This window comes from Tupaia chinensis, unplaced genomic scaffold (assembly GCF_000334495.1).
Source record: "Tupaia chinensis unplaced genomic scaffold, TupChi_1.0 Scaffold000606_1, whole genome shotgun sequence".
Classification (NCBI taxonomy): domain Eukaryota; kingdom Metazoa; phylum Chordata; class Mammalia; order Scandentia; family Tupaiidae; genus Tupaia; species Tupaia belangeri.
In genome coordinates this window covers 779,192-804,400 of record NW_006160124.1, presented here as the reverse complement: position 1 = coordinate 804,400, position 25,209 = coordinate 779,192, and the positions used below count along the sequence as shown (strand labels likewise).

Genomic DNA, 25,209 nt, shown 5'->3' with positions numbered 1-25,209 from the left:
ATGGCCACGCCACAATACCTTCCCCTCCAGTCTCCTCTCAGGATTTGCGGCACATGTGCACACACGCACGGCGTGAGTTTGAAGCTGCCAGGTCCGGAACTCAAACCACGGTCACCCATGTGGGATTCCAGTGACACAACCATCTGCTGGTCCCTCAATAAGAAACTTTGAGCAAGTTAATTTTGCTCCCTGCCTTTGTTTATTTATTAGACTAGAAAGTTGGACTAGATTAGTGTCCTATAAAATGTGTTCTATGTCACATGGATATTAAAGATACTTCATGAAAAATTAGAAGGTAAACATAATCTAGTAAGATGTAAAATGCTACATCTATCCATTGAAATTTAAAAACACTTTCTTTCATATGAGTACATTAGGTGCCAGCAGGTGGCACAGTGGTTGTATCCCACATGGCTGACCATAGTTGGAGTCCTGGACCCAGTGGCTTGAAACTCATGCTGGGCACATGTGCATGTGTCCCCAAAATTCCAAGAGGAGAGTAAAGAGAAGGAATTGCTGCATGGCCAAGGTCCCTAGAGGATGATATCTCCATTCCGTTTCTCTCTCTCTGTCTGTCATTCTCTATTTCTCCAGTAAGTTCACATGCCCTATATTAAACCTCTCTCTCTCTCTTATTTTATATATATATATATATATATGTGTGAAAAAGTATTTGACCACAGTAAAATCAACATCTCATGGAACATACCTTGTAAAATACTGGGCTAAATCTTTCTATTTCAATGACACAATATTTTTTCAGCTGAGATCTAGCTGAGAAGGCAGTGTGAACCAGAGGACCCAAGATAACTCCCCAGTCCAAAATTCTGTCTCCTACTGGCCTGCTAATGTCTGTGATGCCATCCTCAGAGAATCGTTGGTTTAATTCTTTAGAGTTCTCTAAAGCACAAATGTACCTAAAGGGGACAGCTTTTTAAGCCATTTTCAGCTAATTTGTGGTATGGAGCAGAGAATTCACTGGCAGAAGGACGAGGGGGAAGAAGGGAAGCTGAGCCATGGGAGGGGGAGGGAGGACTAGAAGTGACAGAGACAAATGACTACTTCACTGTTTTGCCTCCAGTCTATTCAAAAGGATACTTCAAAATAGCTCAGTATCACAGGGCGAGCAATCACATTAGTGCCCCAATTTCTTCAACAAAGTACAGATTTAACAGGGCAGCCCTTCCCCCAGCAAACAGGGAAGACTGACAGGCTGAGAGCAAGCGTTCAGTGATGCACACTATGCACTGTTCCTCTGTCAGGAGCTGCTATGGGAGGCAGCACATTACTGTCATTCCAGCTAAATTCCCAGGTGTCTCCTTGGTTGAATCCCAAGGCATGGTAAAACCTGTGAAATAGTTTTCCTGCCTATTTCTGGAACAGACAAATCTGTCCTTTAGCCGCCGAATTGTAACAGCTAGCTAATCCAAACAAGAAAGGACTGGCAATAAATAATAAAGACAACAATAACAAGGAGCAGGAGCTACCATTTACTGAGTATAGTTTTCTACAGGCTGGACATTGTACTAAATACTTTATACATGTGAGTGTACCATTGCTTATTAAATGCTTACAGCTATTTGAAGTAAAGAAACCCATGCAAGGTCACCTATATTGAAAGTGGTAGGACCAGAATTTATATCAGTTCTTCTGATTTCAAGGCCAGTGTTTTATGGTGCTGTATCATGCTGCCTCTCCCAGAAAGCTAACTGGGAAAGTTCCATGATGCTAGGTACTCAGTAGGCTTGAAAGGAGGAACAAAGGGAAGGCGACTCTAGTTTGTGCAAAAATTTTCCTGTTGCTAACTCAGAGCCCTTGGTTATTATTGGAACAATTTAACAAAGTCCATCAGTCTTCTGACATCATTCAAATTTTCGTGGGTCCAGAACAAAAAATTTAGACATGGCAGTATTTTCTAATACATATTCTGGGAATTAACAAATTTCTAAGAGGATAGGGAAAACACTTTGCCCAATGAAATCTCTCTTCAGAAACTCAGAAATACCCCCCTTTTCACAAAAAGTGGGTGTTTACCAAACCCAGAATTTTTGGACTGTTTTGTCACTCAATGAAATTTTAAATAAATTTTATTTCTCCAAAAATTTCTAAATTTAGGCCTCATTATTTCAGCAATAGTCCCTTGAGTAATCCAAATTAGTGAAGTGACATATTTATATAGTACCTGTAGGCATTGCAAAGTGCATATGGGACAAATACATTCACTTATTATTTTTAATTTTGTATATTTTAATTCAAAGTAGTTTCATAGATACCAGTGGGTGGTGTAATGGTTATGTCATTGGACTCTCACGGAGTTGACCATGGTTTGAGTCCCGGACCTGGTGGCTTAAAACTCACACCAAGTGCATGTGCTTGCATGCCCAAAATCCCAAGGGAAGAATGGAGGAGAAGGGATTGTGGCGTGGTCATCCCCTCTGGGATGACCCATTTCTATTTCTCTCTCTCTCTCCAGCGAGCACACATGCCCTATAGCAAAAATCTCTCTCAAAAAAAAAGAAAGGTTTTATACTTATGGATTAATTTTATCTTAACGTGTACCAGATACCAGAAATTCTATTTTGTAGGTAAGAACATTGAAGTTACTTCTCAAGGATATATAAGTATTCAAGAGCTCATCCTAGGTTTCTCAACTTATAATTAAAATTCTTCCCATTTTAATAAATTGTAACTATTGTCATGAAATTTATTTATTCATTAAATTTTTAAGTGTATACTATACAACAAAAACGTCTAAGCACTGTGTACACAGTTATGAATAGGACAAAGTCCCTGTCCCCATGAAGCTTAGTTCCTAGGACAGGGTTTTTCATACTGTAGAGTATAAACCATTAATGTGTCATTAAATCAATGTAGAAAGTTTGACCAATGTTTTGAAAAAGAAAATAGAAGAAACTTAGAATGCATTACATGTAATCAAAGAATAATAAATTGAGAAGAGTTATATGTATTATGTACCAGGTCCAGGTAAAATGTACTAGGTTGTCAGGAAAGTCATGGCATCTTTTTCCATGCAGCAATGCATCATGACCTTCCCAGCCACCCAATATTTATTACTGTGACTCACAATCAAAGAAGTTTGAAAGCCCCAGCCAATGGGATCTAGTTGTGTGCATGACAATGTTACTAACTCACTATGGAAAGCATTTAAGCCATTCATCGATTATCTCAGAGTCAGTTTCCTCCATTCTATATTCAGCTCAGTTTATATCCATTTTCCTCCTGAATATGAAAAGTATGCTATTTAATAAACCAAGAAAAATCTTTAAACTGCTTTGAGTTCATTAGGTAAAGCATATGTTTTCTTAGGTTGTGCATAATTTATATTCTTCCAGCAAGTATCATGGCAGCACTTTATACCTTCAAGAGACTGTTTCCAAGATTGCTGCTGATTTTCTGATCTATTCTCTCCAGAGGTAAAAACAACCCCCCCCCATATATGTGAGAATAAGCAACAGGGTTATTCTCACTCCCCTCCACAGTAGGTTCTCTATTCCTGCACAACAAATTTCCCTATAATTTAATGGCTTAAAATAACCACCCCTTTGCGACCAGCAGATGCCATAATAGTTATATTGCTGGACTCCCACATACTTGACCACAGTTCAAGTCCTGGACCCAGTGGCTTAAAATTCATGCCAGGCAAATGTACGTGCGTGCCCAAAATCCAGAGAGGAGAATGGAAGAGAAAGTCTTGCAGTATGACCATTCCTCCTGGGGAATGATTTCTTGCTTTCTGTCTCTTTGTCTCTCTCTGTCTCTCTGGAGAGCACATGCGCCCAATAGCAAAAATCTCTCTCTAAAAGATAATAATAAAATAACTCTTATCATCTCATAGCTTTGTGGGTCAGGAATTCATGCATGACTTGTCTGGGCAGTTCATTTGTTCCTGGAGGCTTGACCAAAATCCTTCTATGGTTCTCAGCTGAGACTGAGCTGGAGGCTCTGCAGTGGTTTTACTCTTATTCTTGGCACCTTGGCAGGAAGCTGCTCTACATGGACTCCACATGCCCAGGAAACTAGTGCAGTGTGACTGGTACCATGTTTATTCTTCAAAGCTACAATGAAGTCTACCCAGATTCAAAAGGAGAGATGTAAACCCACTTCTCAAAGAATCTTCTGCCATCTTTATTATGCTACACTCTAAATCCTAAATTAATCTAGTATTGTACTTTTATCAGGGATTATAGCAACGTGATCCTATGTGATACCAAAAAAATCCCCCACAGTGGAAGGTGCAGTCACATTAATTCCCAGTTAATTCTCTAGCAAGAGAATAGCAGTAAAACCACATCCCTTTGGAACCTAGGTGAGTCTCCTGAAAACACTTAAGGTGAATGATAGCAGGGAGGATATTAGCACTGGGTTCTTCAAACTGAGCAATTGTTCCAAAAAGACAGAACGTATGACCAAACTCAGAAGCGGGCATGGTAAGGACATCCTGGAAAACTCTCCCATTGACACATGTTTTACAAAGTGCCATGTGCAAAAGAGAACAATTCAATTTGTATCTGGTTAATTATACACAGTAGAAGTCAGAATAATACACATAAATGAAACCTAAACTCTTCTCCATTAAGCAGACCCATAGGTCAATAGTTCCCAAATATTTGTGAATGAGGACAACAACAAAAAACCGACCTCTTTGAAATGGAGATTCCCTAACTCTATCTAGCCATAGATATTCTGATACCTGTGGTCTGGACAAAAGACTAGGAATCTGGTCTGTAACAGATATCCCAGCTGGTTCAATGAAAGTGGTCCAAGGAAAACATTTTGAGAACCTCAGCACAAAATATCCTTGTCTGCTTCACTCAGACACCAATGGAGTGCAACAAGGTCTTCTTAGATGAATGGCAAAGAGGAAGAAGGCACCGAGTTCAGAGATGAAATAGCATTTTGGACTCCAGCTTTTGCCTTGTGATGCCAATGACCACACCCTTGTGTGGTTACTTCCCAAACTCCCTCTGGCACCCTTCAGGGAAGGCATTTCCAGCACCTGGTCCTTTAGAAAACATTTACTAAAAGTGGGCGTGCTCTTTCCAATGGGAGCATAATTCAGGGATTTTGAAATCCTAAACTCACACTTGTCATGCAGCTCTCACACCCACTCACATAAGCAAACATCCTTTGTATTTTAATGAAAAAAGAAAAGAAGTTGTCCTTTATTCTGTTCTGCTTTGAAAGCAAAGGGGCTTCCTAGAGCTGGTCCCCAAGGACAAAACATCAAGAACCTATGCTGAGAATGTAAGTGGAACTGCGTAATGCTGGAGGACACAAGCTGGAGGTACACATGAGGTTATGTAACACTGAACCCTAACCGGAGCCAGTGCAGGTCAGAAAGTTGGCACTAATACAGCAAATCAGTAGAGATTGGGGAGAGAGAGGTGAGCAATGAAGTATACCCCATAGTCTTCTGAGCTGCTGTGTACCCACACTTGGTCCTATGGGCATATGAGTTTCTCTCGCTCACAGTGATCGTTCAGATGTATTTATGTTATTATCATTAAGATCAGCCGAAAGGCTTCTGCTAACTAATGATGCCTGTATTTGAGTCCCTGAGGCGCTGTCGGCATATGGAGATGTGTTTTCTCTGCCAAAACCTTATTCAGAAAGTCACTTGTCTAGGTAGTAATGTGTAAACTGCTCAATTAGCAGAATTATCCTTTATTACAGGGTATTTTACATTGGAAAATGAAAGAACTAGGATAAAATGATTAAATGAACAGTCTTCTGGAGTCATGGTATGATTTCTCACAGAGCCACAATAGAAAACAAGGATATGAGGATATTGTACTTTTCAATAGCTGAGTCTTGGAAAATATCCTGATAAGCAGGGGGCTTGCCATTGTGGAAGTCTGAATACCACTTAAGAAATGAAAACAACACAAAACAAAACCACGAAAGCCCAAGCTTCATTTCTACAGTGCAACACCAGAAAAACAGCATCACTATAAATTTGGAGAGTCACATAATGACAGTACGTACTAGTCTGGCCAGGCAAATTAGCAAGTTATTTGGTAACACACTGAATTGGCAGTCTTTTCTACCACAGGCATACGTACATCAAAAACATAAACCCTCATAAACATAAGGGCAGGAAGAGCCTTGAGTATTCAGCAAGTCAAGCCAGCTGCTTCCACATACACTACACCTAATGCATCCGAATCAGAGAGATGTCAATTCATGTTTCCCTTTGAGCAGACCACAGCATCCCTGTTGTCTTAATTCACTTTTGTGCCACCAATATAAATGCCTCAGTTTGGGTAATATGTAAAGTAAATAGAGGTTTATTTGTAGAACTCACGGTTCTGGTGCCTGTCAAGTCCAAAGGTATAAAATGATGGAAGTCAGAACTTTCAGCAGAGCAGAGCTTAGTCCATATCCATGAGGTTTTCTTTCTTGGTCTGGTCTTGTTCCCTCTGCTTATAAACCCACCAGAATTCAATCTGAGGGGCCTTTGCCCTAATATTTTATCATACATAAAGGCCTCATCCTGGGATACTATGAAAGAATGTTTTCACTTAACTTCACAACTCAATCAAGTCCCAGTACATGAATTTCTGGTGGGCATTCAAACTACAGCACCTGTAAACCTCACTTAATTCTCTCTCCCTGCTTTCTTCATTAAGAATGGAAGAACAGTCTCCCACCATTACAGGGAACCGTACATGTATTAGAAAACCAATGTTTAGTACCTCTTTATTCTTCTATTTAATATTGCTATTGTACTAGTCTCAAACTGCTCTTTTCCAACCATTAAATTATTTTTTGGTCACCTTTAACATTTCAGTAAGTTTTCTCCAAGCAAATACAGCCCACTTTCTTTAATAACAGTGTCCACAGAGACTGGACCTGCAAGGGCTGCGAAGATCTTTCCTTCTAATAACCACATTTCCAGATGAGAAAACTTGAGCCCTACCGATTAGATACTGTAAGGAATTTGATAACTGGGGTCACAGATAACACTCTCAAAATCTGCTACATAGCTCCTCTGGCCTCTAGATTTTCTGCCTCAGTTCAGTTACAAAATTCAGCTGGAGACTATTCTGACAATAAGAATCTTAGCATCTGCAAATTGGATTTTTTTTAATCTAAGTTAAAAGCTTTCCCTTCAGCTACACACATGATGGCATCAATACAGACACATGCATTCTCTCAAAAGCCCCATGCCAGGGAGTTCGACAATGTACATCATGTCCATCTGAGATCCCAGTGTCCAACAACCAGGCTACACACAGAGAGGACCTGATCTTCCAGAGCCACCCTCCCCTTCCCCTCCATAAACCTACTCAGAATTGTGACTTGAGAAATACAAATAAGGGAATATTGTTAGTGATGACTGACTAAATGCTTATGTCACATAATTTTCCTCACTAAGTGGTTCTTTAAAAGCCACTATTGCTTTTTTGAATTAAATTACATTGCATCACTCCCCCTTCTGCTCTGCGCACTGGAATGGAATGCAAACTCAGAAAAAGCTACTAAACCAGAGTTTTCCATGTTGCATGAGAGATACCTGTAGTCATACACATTTCCATGTAACCCCAAACTTACAGGAATGTCTTTGGGAACATGATGTCATGCTCAGAACTGTGTAGATTTGTGAATTTTATAAAGGGAATTTGGAATAGAATCAACTATTGCTACGACAGTTTTCAGATGCTCGATAATAAACAACGTAGTAAAGGGCCTATTCATTTATTCTACTCTATTTCTCTTCCTACTTCTTTTTCCCTTTAAGTGGAATTCTTTGAAGCATCTCACTAAATGGAAATATTTGTATGCTCATATGGCAAGAAAATCCCTGCCCATTGGAAAAAGAACCAGGAGGGGGTGGAATCTACCTTCTCTGGTGTAATTTCAGAGGCTTTGGGAGAGGGTCTCCTTACCAAGTAAATGTGATTAGTCTGATGTGATCAATCTTTAAATCACTTTGAAAAAATAATTTTCAATGAATCAGACTCAGCTCTAGGCACTGGGGAAGTGGTACTAAATAAAACAGAGAAAAAATGCATTCCTAGTGCTTGCATTCTAATCAGGCCAGAGGAGGGGCACAGACAGAAAAACCAGCAACACTAACATGTCAAGTGCTGGTAAGTGATCTGGAGGAGCTACTGTGGACAGTCAGCCACTATGGCGCACTGGGAGTGGAGAGAGTTACTATTTTTTGGAAGAGTGGCTAGGGAGGGCCTCTCTGATAAAATGACATGTGAGCGAAGATATAAAGGACATAAAAGTAAGCTGTGTTAATATCTGAGGGAAAGATATTCCAGGGAGGGGGAATAGCCAATGCAAAGGCTCAAAGTTGGGAGAACACCAAAGTGCGGCCAATGCGAACAGATGAATTGGATGAAATTAAGGGGAGATGAAGATGGAGGAGCAGATCATGTTGAACTTTGGAGGTTATTGTAGGCATGTTTGCTTTGCTGTTGAAAAAAATGAGAAAGCACTAAAAGGGTGGTATCTTAAATAGAGCATAACCCGACTTGAAGAACATTTTTGTCTGTGTGGGCAGAATATAACATAGGGAACACCCAGAGAGAGCACTTAGGAAGCCTCCTAAGTCTATTGCATAGTCCAGATGTTGGTGACTTAGACCAGAGTGGTAGTGGAAGCTAATTGTGTTCAGTTACTGTATAATTTGAAAGTGAAGTTAACAGGATTAGCTCCACTAGAAAGGAGCCCTAATTCTTGACATTATTTCATTAGAGTTTTATACTTTTGGCTCTCGACTTTGATTTCTAAGCATAGCAGCACATGCAGCTCATATTAATTGTTCAGACCTCAGAGTAAATGAGTTTCTGATCCTTGTCTGAAACCAAACCACATGTGGATAGAAAGAAGCCAGAGATACTGGGCAACTAGGAGTAGGTAAGAAGAATACATGATTAATAGAGTAGTACAGAAAATTATTAGCTCTTTTACTTATCAATGACTTATTGGGCATCCATTTTTGAGTTTCTTGCAGGAGAGAGGAGAGAGTGAAAAAACATGATTTCAAAAACACCATGATATAGCAATTATAGAGTAAGATATTTGAAGACCAAGTAGAATTTTTGTTACTAAGGTAATTAAGTTGTGTTAGAGATTATTTAAAAAAAAAAAGGCACATGACATATCCTCTTTCCATGAATCTTGTCTTCCAAAAATGAATCACTAAATGAAGTCTTTGTTTTCATATATTAGGTCATTTTAAGTCATGACATACTTTTCTATGCAAAAATATACAATGACTTTCCCAGCAACCCAATATTTCTACTCCATACTTGGAAACCAAATCTTGGGTTTATACTAATAGATTTTTATCCTACAGCATAGTGAATATGATTCCATCTGAAATCTATGGTTAAAAGTTAAGACCATCACTTGAGTCATAAAGAGAAAATACATCCTGAAAATTCAGTTCATATTTCTTTCTTTCTTTCTTTCTTTCTTTCTTTCTTTCTTTCTTTCTTTCGTTCTTTCTTTCTTTCTTCTTTCTCTCTTTCTCTCTTTCTTTCTTTCTCTTTCTTTCCTTTTTGTTTTTTATCTTTGCTGTAGGGCACATATGCGCAACAGAAAGAGGCAGAGAGAGAGAGAAAGGGAGAGAGCGTCTCCCAGGAGGGATGACCATATTGCGGTGCCTTCTGCTCCACTCTGCTCTCGGGATTTGGGGCATGCAAGCACATGCACTTGGCATGTTTTCCAAGATGCTGGGCCCAGGACTAGAACGGTGCAGTCTGCCATATGTGATCCAGTTGTCTTAACCACCATACAATTTGACTGGTCCCATATTTCTTAATAACAAATTCTCTGCCTTACATTGTGAAATCTCCATCTGAAATGGTGAAACCACCCCACCAGTGGGTAATAATATCATCTGCTTAGACAATGCATGCACATACGCACACATACACACATACACACACACACACAAACACACACACACACACATACACACATATATATATATATATATATATATATATATATATATATAACACACACACATATATATATATATATACATAGAGAGAGAGAGAGAGCGCAAGAAGGCATGTGTGCTCACCAGAGAGATAGAAAGCAAGAAATCACCCCCAAGGGGATGGCCATGCTGTGATCCCTTCTTCTCCATTCTCCTCTCAGGATCTTGGGCATGCATGCACACATGCCCAGCATGAGTTTGAAGTGGCCAGGTCTGGGACTCGAACTGCAGTCAACTACATGGGAGTCCAGTGGTGTAACCATTACGCCATCTGCTGGTCCCCAGACAACATATATTAATTACCCGATGAACTGAAATGGGATTAAGGGACCATAGCACAAGTAACATTAAGATGGTGAATAAGAAATTCAATGACAAAGCAGGAAAGCAAGGCAACAAATAGCCAGTGGAAACAAGATTCCATGACCATAACATTAAACTATCTAAGTAAGCAGATAGCCTGGGAAAAATTATTTGGGGTCACCAGAAGTTAGGAAATGGAACAGATGGGGAGAAACTAGAATGTCTGATCTGTTGAAATGTTTATTTTGTTTCTGACTGTGATGTGTAACACAGTTATAGTAACACACTGATTCTCAGGAATCAGTCTCAGCCTCTAAATTGACTGACAGAGTTGGCATCTGTAGAGTCTATTTAGTAAACATGTTTAGCATTGATTGAAGACCCAGTTACCTGGAAAAAATAGAGTCATTTCCTCCAAAACCTGGCCAACTTGTGCATTACTATTGAAAGAGAAGTAGATTTTATAGAGCAACACAAAGCTGCCACTGGGCTGCATTGATCTCCAATGCTTTACCAAGTCTGCAAAGCAAAATATGCCTTTTGAAAGGTGTAAATTGCCCTTTCATAGTCAATAGTTGCATGTTGGTCTTTTTTTCAGCTATCTTCGGTTTTTGCTTTGAATGGCAAAAAACACCACCTTAGCCTAGAGTAACTAACAGCTGCTATTCACCCCCAAGTCCCAGGAAAGCTAAAAATAAGCCTGCATGCCTCTTATTTCTGGCAGAAAGAATGATTATAGAAATCTGCTTAACCGCAGTTAAGAAAATTGACTAATCTTACACCATTAAAAATCTCATGAGGATTTCATCAGAATATAGCAAAAACTCATCACTACCGCACACAAAAGTGATAGTACTTTGTTCTTCCACATATTTTACTACCTTGGGGAACAACGGAGGAGCTAATACGGGAGGCATATGTAAAATATTTATGAAAGGCAAAGTCATTGAGATAGTAAACTCATAAAACAATAATTTCTCCTACTATATTCAGCAGCACGTACAAAACTGAGAATATTTTTTACATAATAAAAGAAAATGCACTGGCAAAAGCTACAGATGAAATAATACAAGAGAAGCAGAAAAAAATGTAAGTTAGAGTTCCCTTTGACACACTAAAAAAGTGTTTAGGGGGAAAATAGTTACAGAAAGAGTCTTGTGGATGTTTTTCATGTTGCTATTTCTTACAGAAGACCTTGAATTTGTATTATCTTCCTTTGAGAGAATTTAGATATTCCGACATAGGGTGTTCTTTTAAATTTCCCTTATGAAGGAAGTAGATAATTCAGTTATTCTAAAAATTTCTATAATGATGTCCATAGAGTAATAGATGACTATTTTAAACTGGAATTTGGGGATTTTTCAATGCAGATAGCCTTTATAGCCCCTGTGCTTCTTACCTAACTAGTCAAAATACACCCAATTTTAAGAAATTAGAAAGCAATGAACAAGCTGACTGTAAGTGTAAACTTTAAAAATAGCATTATAAAAAGGTTCAAAAAAATTCGTAGGGCCAGCAGGTGCATGGTGGTTGGGGTGCCAGATTCCTACACAGTCGACCATGGTTTGAGTCCTGGACCTGGCAGCTTGCTTTCCCATTTCCCCTCTCTCTCTTTCACTCACACTCTCTCCCTCGCTGGTCAAATTTAAGTAAATAAATAAGAATAACAATTTTTAAAAATCTGTGGAAATATAGAATTAATGTACATGTTTATTTTGATACAAATAAATTTTTCTTTTTCCGGAGAAGTTTTTGCTATAGGGTGTGTGCGCTCACCAGACAGACAGAGAGATAGAAAGCTAGAAATCACTCCCCAGGCAGGATGGCCATACCGCAATCCCTTCTCCTCCATTCTCTGGGGATCTTGGGCATGCACGCACATGTGCCCATTGTGAGTTTTAAATCACCAGGTCCGGGATATGAACCACGGTTGACTACATGGGAGTCCAGTGACATAGCCATTGTGCTAACTGCTGGTCCCAATGCAAAGAAATTTTGAAATCCACACACTTTTTCATAATACAGAGTATGCATTTTCCATGAACTTTTTGAAAACTCGTCATTCATCAAGTTCCACGTGATCAGAGTAGCTGTCTAATACAAACAGAACTAAGAAATGCAGGGTCTGGATGGTGGTGCAGCAAGTAAAACTGCAATCCTGTGTGAGGATGACTCAATGAGACGGTTCCAGGTTCTCATCTGGAGACATCCCCGAGAACATTGGCCACATGCGCATCCATGATCTGGGGTTGGCTGGGGTGGACTGTGGTACCAAGACCCTGCTGGTGCACTTTTTCTCTCACTCTCTTTAATCTCTTTTTTCTCTGACTCTCTCTCACGTAAGAAATAAACGAAAAATATAAATACATAAATAACCTAAAAACTAAAAGAAAAAGTTTGAAAGAAACACAGGTACAGAAAGTATTAGACTAGTCCAAAGTAGACAGAGAGGTGATTTGCATACACTCCTTCCTTCTCCTAGGCTTACCCCCATGACACATCATTCCTCCTCTTCAATCTCTGAAAATGAAAAACCTGCAAAGAAATAATAACACCTGATCCGAGGAAAGATAAAGAGATTAGTCAAAATGTCAAAGGCAGCCAGTCTGCAAAGGACCCTTCAGAATCTGGGCCAGTTATCACTGCAAGTGAAGTTGGTGGTCATTGCCGTAGTGTGGCCTGGAAAAAGAAAGATCCACCTGTCCCAAAACAAGGCCGTCCATAGGCCTCAAATTGGCCAGTCCTTGCTTCAGGTGAAATGAGTAATTCTATCTTAAAACCTCTATTGGATTCCTTGTTCTTTGAAATATAAACGTTAGGAAATACTTATAGAGGGTCTATCCCATTACCTGCACTAGGGACAAAATAATGAAACAGACAACCAAAGTCCCTACATGTTTTTTTAGTGAAGACTATAGGACATGAACAAAAAAGTAATAATAATAAGAAGAAAAAAAAAAAAAAACAGGCAGCAACAATTGGGTTAGGCTAACTTTTAAAATTTGGTGATGTGACAGAGTGACTACATTAGATTAGGTGCCCTGATGACAGCCTTTTTGAGGACATGGCATTTTGGATGTGATGACAAGGAGCCAGACATGTGATTATCAGAGGGAAGAACATTCCTAGTAGAGGCAACAGTTTCTGCAAAGGTGCAAAGTTGAGAAACGGATTTGCTGTGTTTGAGGACAAAAGAACAAAGGGGGAGGAAAATATGGAATGATGTGAATACAGAAAGGCAGACATGGTCTGACTCACACTTGGATTTATAAACCACAGAAAGGATTTAGAGCACAAAGAGAAGCCACTGAAGGTGCAGAGGTGGGTATATTTTATATTTTAAAATAATCTCACTACCGTATAGAGAATATATGATAAGGAAGCAAGAATGGAGACAGGGATACCAGTAGTACAGCTACTACTATAGTCAGGAGAAAGAGAATGGTAGCTTGGCCCAGAGTGATGGATGCCAAGATAGAAATAGTTGGATATAGAGATAAAGGGTTTTTTGGTCCTAATAATAGGTTTGACATGAATGAGACACAAAAACAGGGATGAAATATAAATTTTATACTGTGAGTTGGGTCACTGGCCAAATGGTAAGACCATTAATAGATGAAAGGAAGACTAAACAGATAGCCCGAGAAATCTGGAGTTCTGCTTTGCTCACTGATTTTAAACAGTCTATGAAGCATCCATATGATTTCAAGAAGGCAGTTGGATACAAGGAAGCTGCAGAAGGAGCAGCTAGAATTTGCCCAGGTTTCCAATGGCCTATTTTGAACTTCATTAAACTTTCTTCTTTCTCTCATTTTACTTAGCTTTGATGACTCTGGAATTAGATAAAATATATTAAAACACTATGCAATGAATATAGTAAAGCCCTTATATTCTACTATAACCACTTTTCATCAAGTATTTTTCTAGTATACACCGTGTTAAAATATCTTCATTGTAGAAGCTTCAGGAAGTATAGATTATGCTATCCATGCCCTCAAAGATACTGTAGCTTTTAATGAGGTCACAGTATAAATAAAATTGAACTGGCCTTAACATGATAAAAGAAAAAGATTTCCAAAAGAGCTAGGATGTCATATGACTTCACAGTAACTATTGATAACCACCCAGATTTTATTTTATATTGTAGATTTTCTCATGTTATCCACTCAAGTGATCTATGCAAAATTGAAGGGTTTGGTTTTCCTAGTGATAGACCTGCTCAAAGATTTAAGTGCCCCAAATATGGTGAATGTTCCCCCTCCGAATACCACATAATCTTAAATTTCAGAGTTGTTTCATATTTAAAGAAATTCCTCCTCAATATATGAATTCATAAAGAAAGAATAAAACTGCTATCAGACATGGACACATTAGCTTGAATTTAGTTTATCTGCTTATTAATTGAGAGATATGCCTATAAAGAATGCCCTTAGAAAGGGACCAACAGATGGTATAATGGTTACATCCCAGACCCAGTGGCTTCAAACTCACACCAGGCACATGTGAATGCCTGCCCAAAATCCTGAGAGAAGAATGGAGGAGAAGGGATTGCAGCATGGCCTTCGCCTGGGTGGTGGTGGTAGGGGGGTGATTTCTCGCTTTCTGTCTCTTTGTGTCTCTCTGCTGAGCATGTGCACCATATAGCAAAAATCACTTTAAAAAAAAAAAAAGGAAAAAAAATAATCCCTTAAAGCTGACAAATAGCTGGTCAATTCAATGTTGGGTGTGATCAAGTAGCCTAGAATATCAGCTTCAGAAGTCTGAGAATATCCAAATACACAGGTTGAAAGATGAATGGGTAAAGACTCTAAAGGTAATGTAAAGCCATCTCTTTAACTTACTGTCTTGGCCACATGGTTTCATCACAGGGAGAATGAGAATCCTTGCTTGTGTCCTTATTCAGTGAAAAGAAAAACCATTCAGAGCAAAACGAATATAATTTATCAGTACCTAGAACTTTTATGAAACAGACGTTGACTAACAATAAGTTTGCAACTAAGAATTATATTTGAGAAGACCAAGTTTCATGAAAACGATGAATACACAGCACATGCCCATATTAGGCACACGTCGTGACACCACTGTCACTACTGTCAGTGAGGGCATCACCCCTTTGGAATGTTTCCTTTTCTCAGAACTGTTATAAAACTGAAGCTCTCAGCACCCCATCCTTTACTAGTGTTTTCACTGGGGTTATCCACTTGAGCAATGAAAATATATCAAATCATTCTCTAAGGCAGTGGAGTACACAGATGACTCATGGGCCTCCGTAAGACTCATCCCATTTTATGTGTGTAGAAAGTGGATATTAAGGGCTCTCACCACAAAAAAAAAAAAAAAAAAAGATAACTATGCAAGGTAATGGATGTGTTAACTTGCTAGATTTAATTATTCCACAATGTATATATACATCAAAACATCATAGTGTATGCTATAGAGACGTACAATGCTATCTGTCAACTAAAAATAAATAAATAAATAAACAAAAAGAATCATTCCTAACCAGAAAAAAAAATGAATTAAAGTATTGAAAATAGCACTATCTTTTTTTTCCTATGCCATAGGATGTGTGCATTCTCCAAAGAGACAGACAGAAAGAGGGAAAGTGAGAAAACAGCCCTCCCTGCCTAATGGGGATGGACACTTTGAAATCTTTTCTCTTCCATTCTCCTCTTGGGATTTTGAGTATACATGCACACATATCCTGCAGAATTTTCATGCTGCCAGGACTGGGACTTGAACCATAGCCAGCCATGTGGGAGTCCAGTACCTTAGTCGCCATGCTCTGTTATCGAAGGACTTACATGATAACTGCAGTGAGCTTTTCTAATTTTACACACTGTAATTTAATGAGTTTATACAATTTTTAGTCATGTCATAGAAAACTAATATTTAACCCACTAGTGACTTAATTCAACATGATCATGTGTAAACATTCTCTCTCCAAAAGATATGACATTAGTGAAGGTATGTTCCAGGACACAAACTAATTTTGAGCAGAACCTAGTTAGAAAGTTGACCTACTATACCATTAAATCATTTTGTATTTTCTAAAGCCAAGTTAAAAATAAGTTTTTATTTAATTTTAATCTAGTATCAGATTATCCAGTCCATTACCTGCATGTCCCACTTGACTAACTTGGCGTTTTCTGTCTCACTTTGTTTTCCAGCCTCGGCAAGCACATATGTCCCAACGGTATGCAACGGGCGGGAAGTCCTCGACTCCACCACCTCATCCCTGTGATTGTGAATTGCAGTTCAGTTCTTGTGTTTTTAGACTGTTAGAAAAAAGTGCTCATGTGCAGCTCCAGAATATGGAAACAGAGCAAAAGAACAACCCTAGTACCTTTTTTTAGAAACAGTACAATAAATTATTTTTGAGGACTGTACATATAGTGATGTGCTAGAACTTTCTAGGCTGATTTTAGTGCCCCTATTATTAATAATTCCCCAGAACATGGAAATAACCATTGTTTACAGAGCTGAGCATTGGTGACAGGGTCTGACAGGGTCAGTCTACAGAAAAAAAAAAAATCGGTGGCAATATTAGGTAACTTTTTTTCCTATGAAGTTTGAGTATACATGCACACATATCCTGCAGAATTTTCATGCTGCCAGGACTGGGACTTGAACCATAGCCAGCCATGTGGGAGTCCAGTACCTTAGTCGCCATGCTCTGGTATCGAAGGACTTACATGATAACTGCAGTGAGCTTTTCTAATTTTACACACTGTAATTTAATGAGTTTATACAATTTTTAGTCATGTCATAGAAAACTAATATTTAACCCACTAGTGACTTAATTCAACATGATCATGTGTAAACATTCTCTCTCCAAAAGATATGACATTAGTGAAGGTATGTTCCAGGACACAAACTAATTTTGAGCAGAACCTAGTTAGAAAGTTGACCTACTATACCATTAAATCATTTTGTATTTTCTAAAGCCAAGTTAAAAATAAGTTTTTATTTAATTTTAATCTAGTATCAGATTATCCAGTCCATTACCTGCATGTCCCACTTGACTAACTTGGCGTTTTCTGTCTCACTTTGTTTTCCAGCCTCGGCAAGCACATATGTCCCAACGGTATGCAACGGGCGGGAAGTCCTCGACTCCACCACCTCATCCCTGTGATTGTGAATTGCAGTTCAGTTCTTGTGTTTTTAGACTGTTAGAAAAAAGTGCTCATGTGCAGCTCCAGAATATGGAAACAGAGCAAAAGAACAACCCTAGTACCTTTTTTTAGAAACAGTACAATAAATTATTTTTGAGGACTGTACATATAGTGATGTGCTAGAACTTTCTAGGCTGATTTTAGTGCCCCTATTATTAATAATTCCCCAGAACATGGAAATAACCATTGTTTACAGAGCTGAGCATTGGTGACAGGGTCTGACAGGGTCAGTCTACAGAAAAAAAAAAAATCGGTGGCAATATTAGGTAACTTTTTTTCCTATGAAGTTTTTGTAGGTTCTTGTTGTAACTAATTTAGGATGAGTTTCTATGTTGTATATTAAAGTTACATTATGTGTAACAGATTGTTTTTCTCAGCACAAAATAAAAAGCATCTGTATTAATATAAAGATATTGTGAATAAAACCTTCAAGGTTTTCCAGCATGGTGGATAATGGTTTGTTCTTTTTTAATCCCTGGAGACAATTTGAATATGTAGACTTCAAATCATGTCTACTTTTAATGTTGGAAGAAACTGTCTAACTGCTTATTTTCACATCCCTACATACTTAGAATTCATGTTGCCATCCTGCTGGGGACTCGTGAGCATATCCTGAGTTCTTTCAGATCACAATGATCAGAAGTTGACTGATGGTGACACCATCAGAGGCAGGCTATTCCAGTGGCCAGATGACAGTACATCTCTTGGTTTTTCTAAGTCACATCTGTATACAGCAAGATTCTGAGGTAAGAAGGAGAGTCCCTCCATTCTGAATGCAGACTGTGACTTGCCAAGAACATTGATGGCTCTCGTTTCCAAACCTTACTCACTAGGGAAGAGACTGGGGAAGCATCTGGTCATTACATTGGGGAAAAACCACTCTCATTTCTCATAACTGAATGAGGGAACAAAAATCCAGAACATGTCTTCCAGTCTTTTTCCAAAGTCCCACTATCAGTGCCTGGGTACATCGGCTTGTCATTAAACTTGAATGTTTTGCTACCCGAAATAAAGGAGTGAATAGGGGAAGCATGGACTAGCTAAAACTGGCTTATTCTTACCAAATGCTGTTCTGTTTATGTCAGCCTTTTAGCCACAAGTTATGTATTAATGTACAAAATTACACCGTCTGCCAGATCCTACACGAGTTACCATAGATAGGGAGTGCATATTTTATTCTGATTGATATAAGAGGAAATGATCACAAACTGTGTGGCCTAGAACAACAAAAAACTTTATTGTTTCACATTACGGAAGCCAGAAGTCTGCAATTAAGGTATCAACAGGGACACATTCTCTCAGTGGCTCCAAGGGAGTATTCATTCCATGTCTCCTCCCACTTCTGAGGGTTGCTAGCTTCCTTAGTTTATGGTCACATCACTCTGATTTTACCTCCATCGTCACATCACCTTCTCCTCTATGTCTTGCTGTTTGTCTAAGGACACTCATCATTGGATTTAGAGCCCATCTAGATAATCCAAGGTCTTTTAAGTTCATTATATCTGCAAAAGTCCTTTTTCCAAATAAAGTAATATTCTCAGACTCCAGGAATTAGGATATAGTTAGGGGATATAGGAAAGGCTATTGAGCCCACAACAGAAAAAATATTTAAAAAATGAATAAGATATAGCTCCTGCTTTAAAAGGATAAAGACTGAATAATATTCTACAGAGAGAACTATGACCAAGGAAGATAGAAAAAAAGATGAGAATAATCAAGGAGAGGAATCTATAGGCTAAATAGTCAATGCCTAAATATGAAGATACATTGATACTATTTGTAAAATATCCAAAAATAATGGACAGGTGCACAAAAGCCATTAGGATTGGCCTTGAAGGAAATAAAAGAGTCAAATGTTAGGAATTTTTCTTTTTGTTTTGTATGCATGTGAATCAGCAACCTAATAAATCAATCCAAAGCCCACCAGATGGTCAGAGATCATAGTGTTCACCAGTCCCTGAATTCTCCAAATAAGAGCCTGAGATTTGGGGAGTAGGTTGGGTAGGTTGGATAATAGATTGAATAGCTCTAAATGACAAAAATGAATTCTGCTGTGACTGAGACTGGCAAGAGTGCTAGGCAAGTGTATTCAGAATGAGCCTGGGATAAAAGCAGAGGCAAGGCTGATGGAAAAGAAAATAAACTCAGTCCACTGATGGGATGTGAGAGGGAGGAAGGTGTATATCAGATGAGTTGTGCAGACAGACAGCTGATATCTCAAAAAATCAAATTGATCATGGGTCTTTTTTAAACAGATTAGGTTTGTATATGAATCCTGAGAAAACTGCTTTTGAGAGCTGAGTTGTGATCTAGGCCCACTGTCTTTCATGCCCTGAAAACACTTCAATTGATAGTGTTCATCATTTTCTCTTTCCTTGCCACAAGCCTTGTTTTGGACTTAAAAGTGAATCATATAATTTGTGATCCTAGAAGTAATTTTTTAAAAAAGCATTCAACATATGTATGTAAAATAATAAAATCTTTTAAAATTCATTAAGCCATTTCATTTTTTAGTTGATTTTTAAAAAAAAAATTTCATCCTGGGACTAGCAGTTAGCGTAATGACTATGTCACTGGACTCCAATGTAGTCAACCACGGTTCGCGTCCCAGACCGGGTGGCTTAAAACTCACGCTGGGTGCATGTGCGTGTGTGCCCAAGATCCTGAGAGGAGAATGGAGGAGAAGGGATTGCGGTGCGCCATCCCCATGGGGGATGATTTCTCACTTTCTGTCTCTCTGTCTCTCTGATTGTCTGGCGAGCGCACGTGCCCTATAGCGAAAAGCTCTCAAAAAAAAAAAATTTCATCCTTCCAGAATATATGGATGATTCAGCCAATCCATATTTTTAAAAACTTTCTGATTTTAAGGAACCTAACTAAGCAGAATGCTTTAACCCATACCAAAAAAAAAAAAATTAGAATCTATCTATATGCTTGATTAGCATCAGTTTTCTTGGTGTTTACAGCTTCTGATGTAGTCTGTGTCCTCTCTAGTTTAAATATTAATAAGCTTTATTGCCCATTCAGGCTTATTGTGGTAAAATTAAGTGGCCTCCACTTTAAACTGTGAGGTAAACTGATTTGTAGATCATACAGAGGACAGATGAAAAGAGTGGCTAATAGAGCTGACTCCATGCACGGGGTAATGTACAACTCAAGGGAAGCTGAATTCACAGGGTGATCACAGTTCAAATCCCTGGCATGGCTAGACTGAAACACTGCATGTAAGTGCCCAGAATCCAAAAGGCTGGAGGAAGGGGACCATGGCATGACCAGGTTCTGTTGAGGGTACTCCTCTCCCTCTCTCTTTCTCTCACTCTCATGTGCTCTATTATGAATGAAGGGGGAAAGAAACAGAGAGAGGGGCCAAGAGGTCTAAGCATAGTAGCACAGCAACAATACAACACTGTGCAATGCTGGAATTCATATGGATGATCAGGGTTTAGATCCCAGGTCCACCTGTACATGCCAGGCACAGTTGTAATTGAGGTGCCAGGAAGATGGGATACTGGTATGAGTTATAACCAAAGCTCTAAAGATAAGACCTAAATGCATGAATAAGGCAATTAATACTTCTACTCTCTGGCATACAGTAAAATTACGCATGGTTGATAATTCCAGCTGACTTAATTCTTTTATTTGAAATGTAACCAATGATAATCTGAAATCGGTAATGTGAGATAAAGGAAATATTGCCTCCCCCCAATTCCAAGCCAAACTCACTAATTTTTTTTTTTGAGAGATTTTCACTATAAGGCGTGTGCACTCGCCAGACAGACAGAGACAGAGAGACAGAAGGTGTGAAGTCACCCCCCAGGGGTGATGGCCATGCCACAATCCCTTCTCCTCCATTCTCCTCTCAGGATCTTGGGCATGCACGCACACGCGCCCGGCATGAGTTTTAAGCCACCGGGTCCGGGATGTGAACTGTGGTCGACTATGTGGGAGTCCAGCGACATAGCCATTACGCTTCTATACTTCTAAATAGTTGGAAAAATATCAAAAGAATATTTCATGACACATGAAATTTAAATGGCACTCAAATTTCAGTGTCCATAAATAGTTTTATTGGAATGCAGCCACACCCATTCGCTTACAGATCTTCTGTGACTGCTTTTATGCTACAAAGGCAGAGCAGAATAGTTGTACAGAGACCACGTGTCCTGCAAAGCCAAAATCATGTCCTTTCTGACATTTTACAGAAAAAGTGTGCTTATCTCTCATCTAGACAATTTCCACAGTAATATCAACCAATATTAGTTATAATACCAATAGTAATTAATTTTATTTTCAGTTATGCATCTCATCTTAACATTTTAGTCTTTCATTTATGACCCTAAAATGAATTCATCTGAAAGTGTTAAAAGAAATAAAACCAAGCAAGAGAGTAATCTCTAGCCAGTTAATATAAAGGAAGGATTCCAAGAAATTGAGTCAGGTGTTGAGTTTTTTGGGTTTGTTTGTTTGTTTGTTTTATTAAGTATATCCCCTTAGAATCTCTTTTAAGGGCAACCCTAATTTAGGACTTGGGCCTAAAAACCTGGGATAATAGTTAGGATTACTGTAACATAGATGTGAGGAAATTTCAGGTTCTCTGACAATCTACTCTACATACTTTTTTTTTTTTTTTTAGAGGTTTTCGCTACAGGGCGCGTGCACTCGCCAGACAGACAGAGACATAGAGACAGAAAGTGAGAAATCACCCCCCAGAGGGGATGGTCACGCCGCAATCCCTTCTCCTCCATTCTCCTCTCGGGATCTTGGGCACACACGCACACGTGCCCGGCGTGAATTTTAAGCCACCAGGTCCGGGACACGAACCATGGTAGACTACGTGGGAATCCAGCGACATAGCCAGTACGCTAACTGCTGGTTCCCTACTCTACATACTCTTAATGCAAAAAGATACATGTGAGAAATACACTGGCTTTAAATTCCATCAATAAAGCCATCTTCCTACTCCAAACCCCAGGAAATTAACCTTTATGAGAAAAAGAGAAACAATCTAACAATAGCCTCCCCTTAAAAGTGACCAGGAGCCACAGGAAGTAGTTTATCAATAGATATTGAATGACAGTTGACCAGATGGTTTTTTTGTTTTGTTTTGTCTTGTTTCTCAGAGAGATTTTTGCTATAGGGCATGTGTACTTGCCTGAGAGACAAAGCAAAAGAGAGATAGAAAGTGAGATATCACCCCTCAGGGGAGATGGTCATGCCTCAATCCCTTCTCCTCCATTCTTCTCTTGGGATTTTGGGCACACACGTACATGCAACTGGCGTGAGTTTTAAGCCCTGGGGCCAGAACTTGAACTGTGGTCAACTAAGTGGGAGTCCAGTGATGTAACCATTACACCTCTGCTGGTTCCCAGATGGGTTTTGAAGAAGCACAGTTGATTATGAGCCACCACCTGGGATCTGTAGACCCCAGATGGTAAATGGCAAACGAAAGCAATTCTTCTACATCATCAATTTAAACCACATTTGTTTCTTTGGGAGGAAAAGAATGACAAAAGTCTACACAAAAACACTATGAAATATTTTTAATCCTAGATAGGATTTAATTACTGGTAACCAAAAGGGGAAAGGTCAACAATAATAAAATTCAGTCTTTTTAATCAAATGAACACATACCAAATCGCTCAATATTGTTAAATGGCATGATATAATTTATCCACAGAAGACATGTTCTAATCCAAGGGAAATTGATTTAAATATATATTGACAGAGTGCTAAGAGATGTTATAGGTGACAGTTGACTTAATGAAGTATTTAAGGCTTCCAAACTGTGCCTTTTAGAAAATTAACAAATAACCTCTTTTTCTACCACTTAGAGGGGAAAAGGAACAACAAATGCCAATTAAAAGTCACAGAAACATGATTAATTTGTTTATGCCTTTCAACATTTCACTGAACTTTGCAAAGGCCAGACATAAAACTAAAGTGAATTTTATAGGCAAGCTTGGCCTGCTAGTCTCCTCATACTAGCCTTCCTGTCATACTTCTTCAGTGCTTGGGATAAAATGAGAAACCACAGGAATACCAAAGTAAAAGACAGCTCCTTTCCAAAGACAGGACTGAGCTGACAAAATATATTTAATATCTAAAATTAGAAATAAAATAAATAAAGTCTTCCATATCAACTATATTTTCAGAGAGTTCATTAAAATTTAAGGCATTTTTGACATCTCAGAAATTTGAGTCCAGTGACAGGAGAAGTAAGAAACTACCTGGGAGCAAATTCCAATTTTCCCTATGGCTTGGAACATACATGTTGAGCACAGCTGAAGACGAAGAGAGAGGTGACAAGTGACTATGGACATTTTTTGACCCTGTCCAGTCTGTATAACTTTGCCAGTGTTCCTCTGGAAGGTTGCATTTCAAATATATTTTCCTTCTTCTGTTTAAATTTGATCAAGATGGGGGAATTCTCATCAGCACTCTAGTAGTGGGATAAAAATGAGCAATGCCAAAAATTTCTTCTTCATAAAAGTCAAGAAATTAGATGCAAAAAGATTTATGCTGAGTGACAGCCTCCTTGAATCCCACAAAAATAAAATAATGAAACCTCATCTATACTCATATACACAAGAAGAGATGTATACAGAAAAACATTCTTTCAACAAAAATAGAATGGTCCAGTGTTTTACCCACCAGCCAAATAAACGCAATTATTCATTTTTCTCCTATTTTCAACAAAAATACACTCCACCTGCAGAATCAAAAATTACAAGTCATACTTCATTGAAATATTTGAGGCAAAACATTCATAAACCCTACCCATACGTCCTGTCCCTCTTTCAGCCAATCATAAGTCTTTTTAAAAATTTTGTTTACAATCTATAAAGATTACTGTTTATTGGAAACAAACCAGAGCACCTTAGATCATCAATGGGCAGGAAACTCTCTTTCCCAGTTCTAAAACAACTCAAGTTTACACAGTTGGTCAAATCCAACTTCAAACTTCTTCCAACAAATAACATCCAAATCATGCTAATATTGCTAATATTAGTAACTGTCATAGGAAATATCACAATTATCTGGACCACTTTTGAATAAGAACAACACTTATTTCATAACTGCTTATAGTACAACCACATTGTTAGGAAAATAATTATATGCCATTTCCCAAAATTGAATTCCTGAATTATAGATTTTAAAAAAGAAAATTCCCAAGAACGCCTAAATCCTCAAAGTTTTGTAGCAGAAATGTAACCATATAACCTCTGGTGCTTGAAATGGGATAAATGTCCCACTGACATTTTCTTGAAACCACAAGATTATCCCATAACATTGTACAGTTATTTGTACTTATCCCACTTTCCTCTTCACCCACCTTCTTCATGATTTGCAAGTGATTTGATAAACAAACTTCTCCATTTACTTTAAATTTGTCTTTAAGCACTACAAAAACCATGTTCTAAACCATTCAGATTTCGCAATAGTATCAATTTTATTGTATTAATGGAAAGTCAGGACTTTTCCTTGCCTTTTTTTTAAGATTCTTTCAAAATTTCAGTCAAGTCTTTCTAATCAGTTCTAACGAGAATAGAAATTCAAAAGTGGTTATAAATTTAGGTAACCCAAGCACATGCTAGCTCTTCCTAAAATATTGCTGATTGATTGCTTAAGCTTCTGAAATCAAGAGAGGATACCCTATGAAAAAATGAAAAATTTATTGTCTTTCATTGCTCACCATTTTTAATAGAAAAGATGGTTTACAGTTTGTCAGGAAAATAAATAATGGGA

The 25,209-nt window shown here is 38.4% G+C and overlaps 1 protein-coding gene across 1 annotated transcript in view; it reads left to right on the top strand.

Annotated features, from left to right (window-relative positions):
- Positions 1 to 16,855, top strand: part of GRM3 (glutamate metabotropic receptor 3) — a 277,783-nt gene extending 260,928 nt beyond the window's left edge. The window contains exon 6 of the mRNA XM_006158745.2: positions 16,459 to 16,855. Within this exon, the coding sequence (XP_006158807.1) occupies positions 16,459 to 16,532 (74 nt within the window). The 3' untranslated portion in view covers positions 16,533 to 16,855. The remainder of the gene's footprint in view (positions 1 to 16,458) is intronic.
- Positions 16,856 to 25,209: the final 8,354 nt, after the last annotated feature.